Source organism: Ceratina calcarata, unplaced genomic scaffold, assembly GCF_001652005.2.
Source record: "Ceratina calcarata isolate Rehan_Ccalc_2016 unplaced genomic scaffold, ASM165200v1 scaffold40.2, whole genome shotgun sequence".
In the NCBI taxonomy this organism is placed as follows: Eukaryota; Metazoa; Arthropoda; class Insecta; order Hymenoptera; family Apidae; genus Ceratina; species Ceratina calcarata.
This window is the reverse complement of record NW_017163422.1, coordinates 721,531-728,530: the sequence shown is the minus strand read 5'-3', so window position 1 is coordinate 728,530 and position 7,000 is coordinate 721,531. Positions and strand designations below refer to the sequence as shown.

The 7,000-nt window shown below is 35.7% G+C and overlaps 2 protein-coding genes across 2 annotated transcripts in view; one reads left to right on the top strand and one right to left on the bottom strand.

The window, feature by feature from the left end:
- LOC108626453 (transcription factor B5) overlaps positions 1 to 4,517 on the bottom strand; it is a 22,277-nt gene extending 17,760 nt beyond the window's left edge. Inside the window, exons 1-8 of the mRNA XM_018027118.2 lie at positions 4,043 to 4,517; positions 3,354 to 3,975; positions 2,776 to 3,280; positions 2,519 to 2,688; positions 2,278 to 2,437; positions 1,921 to 2,200; positions 1,750 to 1,853; positions 335 to 1,677 (exon numbers count right to left, since the gene is read on the bottom strand). Coding sequence (XP_017882607.1) covers positions 339 to 1,677; positions 1,750 to 1,853; positions 1,921 to 2,200; positions 2,278 to 2,437; positions 2,519 to 2,688; positions 2,776 to 3,280; positions 3,354 to 3,975; positions 4,043 to 4,495 — 3,633 coding nt within the window. The 5' untranslated portion in view covers positions 4,496 to 4,517 and the 3' untranslated portion in view covers positions 335 to 338. The remainder of the gene's footprint in view (positions 1 to 334; positions 1,678 to 1,749; positions 1,854 to 1,920; positions 2,201 to 2,277; positions 2,438 to 2,518; positions 2,689 to 2,775; positions 3,281 to 3,353; positions 3,976 to 4,042) is intronic.
- A 108-nt stretch (positions 4,518 to 4,625) lies between these two features.
- Positions 4,626 to 6,994, top strand: LOC108626454 (transmembrane protein 115). The gene is made up of 4 exons (XM_018027119.2): positions 4,626 to 5,181; positions 5,267 to 5,522; positions 5,599 to 5,775; positions 5,849 to 6,994. The coding sequence occupies exons 1-4, from the start codon at positions 4,731 to 4,733 to the stop codon at positions 6,054 to 6,056; spliced, it is 1,092 nt and encodes a 363-aa protein (XP_017882608.1). The 5' UTR covers positions 4,626 to 4,730; the 3' UTR covers positions 6,057 to 6,994.
- Positions 6,995 to 7,000: the final 6 nt, after the last annotated feature.

Below are 7,000 nucleotides of genomic sequence, written 5' to 3'. Positions count from 1 at the left end.
TTTTAATAAATCCCATGAAATTTTCATTATGATATTTTCCTAATTACCAATTATACTGCACGAGATACGAAATTCATTAAAATTTTTCGCGACCAGCGAAAACGACCAACCAGTGCCTATATGCTTTGCGTAAAACACGAATTGTTCCTATTCTTTACTCACGTAATTAGTTGTTTAACTAACGAACTGTATATTTTACAACCGATTGAAATAAATTCGTTGATCCTTCAATAAATTGTTACATATTCTCGTTTCACGAAATACAACAACATACATAGGAAAAACTTAAAAATATATATCAACTCTAAATTGATTATAACAAAATATTACTTACAAGTTTATGCATCAGGTGGATCATAGTTTAACAAGAGACCAGCTAGATCTTTGTTGGGTATCCTTTTTAATTGATTTCTCATTCGCAGTGCCAATTTGTTCGACTGTTGTTTCAAATACATAGCAGAATGATGTAACGCTATCGCGTGGGGAATCGGACACCAATTCTGTTTCACGGTCCCCCTAACGAGTGCTGTTATATAACTCTCAATTAAGGATGTATCTCGTTCTAACGGATAGAAATATTCATTTAACGGGACGACCAATTGTTCCAGGGGTAATCGGATGTATCGAAGTAAGCCCGCGTGTTCTGACCATAACAGTTTTCGGTAATGAACATCGTGTCTTTGCGCGATGGGCACTAATAGAGTCATTGAGAACCCATAATCACCGTACGACGTTGAACAGAAGTGTTCACACATCGCGGTAAATAAATCGGTGAACGAGTTAAGACCCGGCAAGTCTACAGTGAAATCGAGCTTCTTGTAATTATCTTTTAACAAAGTAGTAACAGCTCTGGTGAGCAACGCAGAGATGTCTTTACTTAAATATAAAGTATCACACAGGTATACGAGCACCAATCTACTGAATCTCAAGCTCTGAGACAACTTCTCGACCAAATCTGGTAATATTAATTCCAGGCTCAACACAGCTAGTATAACAGACTTGTCGTCGTCGTTACATGCATCACTGTTTCTACATTTTGTATAAATATGAACGACAGGTAAATAAAGCCAATCTTTGGGCATCGATGCTTGATTCCATTCACCGTTCAATGGTACGTATCGTTCGTACAAGTCAGCTACGTTTCGATTTAGATTCAGCTTAATATCATCGATTTCCGAATCCAAATTCAGGTTTTCTAATTCGTTTGTTACTATTTCCATACTTAACTTTCTGTTCTCCAATGCAGCTCTGAGCATTTTTTTAACATTGGACGGACAGTCGGCGGGTAAAGACGACACGAGTTTTACAGCGATTTTCCATATAATATGAAGCGTTCTATTATCTAAATTGTCCTTAACAATCGAAGTCGCGTTCACTAGAGCAACCAAAAAAGACAACTCGGATCTAGTGTACCACGATCTTTCTAAACTCCACTCTATCGATTCTAATTTACTTAAATACTTATTAAGTTGTGGAAGATTCAGCACTGCCTGTATCTCTTCGACGAAACCATGATTGATAAATACGTTCAAAACCGTTGAAAGAAAGGGCATGCAAGAATTTTGAGACACTATGGGCTGCAACTGACCTTCTTGCATCAACGCACCCAGGTGAGGCAGTGAAGAAGGTTCCCGTTCAGTAGCTAAGCCACAATCGCTTAGCAAATTCGAAATGGAACTATAAAAATTAAAACGTTTAAAGTTATATCAACAAATGATTTTTTTAGCATAAAAATTGTATGACTCTTACCGAAGTTTGGAAAACACCATTGTTCGAGATATATTCAACGTTTTAATCGTACTGCTATTGCTAACCGCTAGTAACGTTTCCGCGATAAGTTTCGACTTGCCCCACTGTAAAAAATCAAAATTGCATCTTATTTATTAAAAATTTACTGACATATTTACAAATTTAACGTACCGTAACATCATCTAAGGACATCAGTTGTGTACTCCACTTGGATAATAAGACTGATATATTTTCTTTCAAAGGTGCTAAGCAACTTGCGACAGCAATTAAAGCCGCTGCGTATTCGCAAGCAAGTTCGGATGCATTCTGAATATCGTGGTTGCTTAAAAGAAGTTGTAATTGCGATACGAGGATTAACTGCGCTCCGGTTAAACTGTCTGTTGCCTCATCATATAGTAGTAATGTTCTCCACAGACGTAAGCTTTCAATGCTGAGATTGAAACTTGCTTTCCTGAAATAACAAGATGTACACATTGTACATAAAGAAGAAAATATGTCCGTTCGAATTAAATGAAAACACAAAATTACCCTGCATCGCAACTGATATATGACATAATGCGTTGCACAATTTTACAACTGTTTAATGTGTTAGCAACAGATTTTCCTCCGTAACAAACTAAAATACGGCAAAGCCTAACTGCAGCTAGTACTGGAACTCCGTAAACGTTATTTATTAAATCGACCATTGCTAGAAATAAAAAAGTATTTTCTATTAAGAATTTATTATTACTATGGTCATGTTTAGATGCAAAACAAAGTGTGAACAAACCTAATGGATCCGTCGACAATGGCATGAAATGTTCGATTATTGTATCCAACAAATTCGGAGTATTTACAATTTTCAAGACAGTAATAGGTGAATGTCTTGTAATTCTAATTAATATTTCTAAGGCACAAGTTACACCGACAGGTGGTGGTCGCATTTCACTTAAAATATACCTACAAATATGCACATAACATCGATTAGTTATTAAATTAAGTTTTAGCCATTTTTTTTGCTGCGAAATAAAATCTAAACAGAAGTACCTTATTCTCAAAAGGATATCAGTTCTCAATAAAGCAGCAATCACGTCTAATTGCGCTAGTTGATGGTCCTCTAAACTGCTTATGTCATCGACATCAGTTTTCGGTGTTGATAAAACGGGTTCTTCGTAATTTTGGAAACCATAAAGTCTGTCCAAACAAACTTCGTCCGCCTCGCTATACAAAAAGGCTCTTAAAGCTTGCAAAGTTGCAGTGACCACAGCGATCGACGTATCGTCCAAGGAAAATCTCAGCAGTAATAAAAGGTTTCTTTGACTTAACGCAGTCAAGGGCGCAGGTTGTAGCACTTTATCGTACCAGCCTTGACGACTTTTTTCTATTATATTTGCCAATGTTGTAAGAGCTGTACAACGTTGTTGTTGCGTCGACGACCGACTGAGTTGTAACAATTCTTGTAACGAATAACCAGGACGTTCGGGTTCTTCTCCGTGATGATGAAGGCCTTTCTCGATTGGTACGGTCTCATCCCTATACGCTAACAATACACCTATCGCAAAGAATATTAGACATTTCACCTGTATACTATTTGTGTAATTAATATTAAATGTTTATATATTTACCATCAAAATTAAAACGAGCATTGTAAGGTTCATCTGGAGCAGGTTCATCTTTTTTTTCTGTGGGTATGTCTTCCATCCATTTTAATTTTTCAGGTTCAAGAAAATCCATATGGACCCAACCCTTCTTTTTAGCTTGCTCCATTAATTCGACAGAAGGATTTGGTACATCTTGTAGTTCTAGTTTATCTACTTCCATTGGTGTAATATTATCATCTTCTACTGAATCTGCATCATGTTTATTCGGAATCTCTTCTATCGATAATTCTTGTTTCTTTATAGATTTCACATTTTCATCCTGAGATTCAACGTCTACTGCCTCGAGTTTCTTTGGACTTTTCTTTACTGTATCCTTTTTATTTCTTCTATCCTTTAAAAATTGTATTAATTCTGGCTTCAGGATCTTCTCAAGTTGACTTTTCTCTTTCAATATATCTTCTTGACTCATTTGATTTAATCGTTCTAAATTCTCTTTATGTATTTCATTTGCCCATGAACCTTCTATAATGACACTGCCATCATCTGCACATTCAGCTCCAGAATTTTGGGGTGCTTCCTCTTTACTTGTACTACAGCTTTCAGATAAAATTTGTTGTAAAAATAAACTTTGTTTATTATCATTTTTCTGAAATGACGATAAACCACTTAAAGTATTTCCTACATTTTATATTCTCGTAAAGAATCCTAATTACCAAGTTTGTAGAAACGAAAACTTCAGGAAAACCTGTATTAGAATGAAACGACAATTCCTTCTTATTAAATTTATAGTTACTCGAATCATATTTCTTCTCTATAATATTTCCGAATATTATCCTTGAAGGTGCTGTTGGTATATTTTGCACCGAATCCAGCAGTTTCTTTTCAACTTTATCTTTAATCGCCGGATTTATAACATCTCCACTGCTTTGGGTAGGACAAATTTTGTCCTGTGCTTTCGATCTTCTCTCAGCAAATTTCGATCTAATTTTTCCGGAACTTGCTTGACCATAATTAGAAGCAGTAAATGAGGAATTTGTAGACCCTCGTAAATTTATTACTTTTGCAGAAGGTTGCTGCTTATTCTGCAGAAATTCTTCTTGCATACGAAACAATTCTTCTTCATTGTCAGTTGACTTAGGCCGTTTTAAAGAAGGTGGGCCTTCCATTGCATGAAAAACTTACTTTCAACTCGGAAAATGTGTTTTTCATGTGAAAAATAATAATTTCAAGCACATGGTACACTGTGCACCCAACTTGTAATTGACGCCGTACTACACTGGCGATGGTGAAGGTGGATAAAGGGGAATGCGGGGAATGTATCGTACGTGTTTGCAACGAACGTCAAGTCACATCGCAAGTGGCTCTCAGATTCAAAGAGGTTAAGAGAGCTGCTTGATAGAAATGGCAGCAATAAAGGGCCTTGGTAGAAATATTCCTTATTTGAGGCAACAATTCGCTGCCCTCTTAGGAAACACAAGCACGAGTGTAAAATTCATGTGCATAGTAGTCCTGTTCTCCTATTGTCTTTCATTTCTCGCGGAAGCGATACGTGTTTTGAGTGTGACACCAGGTTACTTGCTACCTCCTGCCTTCTGGATCTGGACGGCGTTCACTTTCTGCTTTCTCGAAATACATTTTTGGGAAGTATGCGTAGACATCGTCACGGTCGGACTCTGTGGCAAATTGATCGAGCCCCTATGGGGTGCGATCGAAATGATGACTTTCTTTGCAATCGTTAATTTCGGTGTCGCTGTGTTGTCAGCTTTATTTTATTTATTTCTCTATATGTGCACCAATGACACCGACCTGTTGTTCGACATACATATTCACGGATTAACGGGATATATCGCAGGTATACTGCCTATGGAATATACATATCATTGTCAATTATCTGTTGTCATACTAAAGTCTCATGTCATTACATCACTTATTTGTAGGTGTTGCGGTGGCCGTAAAACAAATTATGCCAGATCATATTCTAGTTAAGACACCAATTGGGAAAATTACAAATAGAAATATACCATTAATGGTATGGATAATGGGAGTGATACTATGGCTTTGTGGATTGTTGGAAGGTACTCATCCAACTATGTTCCTCAGTGGGTTGTTGGTATCGTGGATATACCTTAGATTTTATCAGAAACATAATAATGGAACGCGTGGTGATATGGCTGATAATTTCACATTTGCAAGGTAAATTACAAATTTCACTGCTAGATAAGATAAAAAGATGTCCTGTGATATACAACATAAATAAATTGTATTACAGTTTCTTTCCAAATGTTTTACAACCACCGATAGCAGTCGTGAGTAACACTGTACATGGTTTCTTTGTACGTGTGGGAATTTGTAAAAAGGTAGTAAGGAGATTTGACATGTCTAATGCTCCTCCTGGTCTTGTTATAAATCTTCCTGGCATCGATCCACATGACAGTGAAAGAAGAAGGTTTGTTATTCTTCGTAAACCTTCAATTTTTGTGTCCATGTATTCATACTCTATAACTAATGGCGATTTACAGGCAAATAGCATTGAAAGCTTTAAGTGAAAGGCTGAGTAAGGATCATGCGAAACCGTGGCAACAGGAAAGAGCGAAAAAACATTCTCCAGTACCTCCTGCAGTTTCTATTCCAATTCCCGATAGTACTACACCCAAGCCCCTTGCATCTCCGCTCATTCCACAAGTTAGTGTCAACATACATAATCATACATCTACTACCAATACGTGATCAAATCAGACAGACTGATTGCTTGAACATGTATAAATATGTTAAGGATCCTCTAAAGCCAAGTTTGAAAAAAATCCGAACATTTCCTGCAATCTTCGATTATTCTTCTGAAAACGTTACAGAAGCCTTTAGTTATTAATGTCTCTTGATAACTCCAAAGAACAAAATATAATACTCAAGCTGTGCCTTGACGTTCATAGCTATTAATCAGTTCGTGCATCCATCCTCGAGTCAGTTTTTAAACACATAAATATAGAGTTAATTTGTTCTTTGGTATTATCAGATCTATATTTTATTGACATAACTTATTTGCGTCAATTATGATGCCACATTATTGACGATGCGATGTATTTATAATCTTTAGAAGGTCCTTAAACAGAAAAAGAAACATAGAGAATCCAATCTTTCTAGTTTGTGATGCTATTTTCCAAGAAAAATCATGTTCTTTGTTAAGAACAATTGAATTCTATTTATGTAATTGCGTGCGTCCGTGGATGATGAAAAATTAAAATTTTTTTTAATAAAAAACGTTGGAGACACTAAAATATTACGTAAATGCAGCGTTGTTCCGTCTTTAATACTGTTCAGTGATAATTGGAAGATGAAAATATGTTATTAATAACGATGAATGAAAATAGACTGGCTTCCAGTGCAATACTGTAAAATAATTTTACTAGAAACAGATTTAAATTTGGAAAGTGTTATTACTTCGCTAACACGTATTAGAAAATATTTTATATCATCAAGATTGCAATTAAACATCCTGTACAGTGTAAAATGCTGATACATAAAACACATGTATATGCTAAATTCGAATGACAACTGAAATACATGTACTTTTAGTTGATTACAAATAATTTAGTCCGGAAAGTATATTTTACTTTTTATGTCATAAAAGTTTTTATCTAAAGAACGTCCGTTATTTATAATTTTTTTAATTTTTA

Bases quoted from the DNA above. Each gene is read 5' to 3' on its own strand.
- LOC108626454 (XM_018027119.2), top strand. From the start codon at position 4,731: ATGGCAGCAATAAAGGGCCTTGGTAGAAATATTCCTTATTTGAGGCAA. The intron at 5,182-5,266 runs GTATACTGCCTA...ACTTATTTGTAG, and splicing joins ATTAACGGGATATATCGCAG to GTGTTGCGGTGGCCGTAAAA. The intron at 5,776-5,848 runs GTTTGTTATTCT...GGCGATTTACAG, and splicing joins CATGACAGTGAAAGAAGAAG to GCAAATAGCATTGAAAGCTT.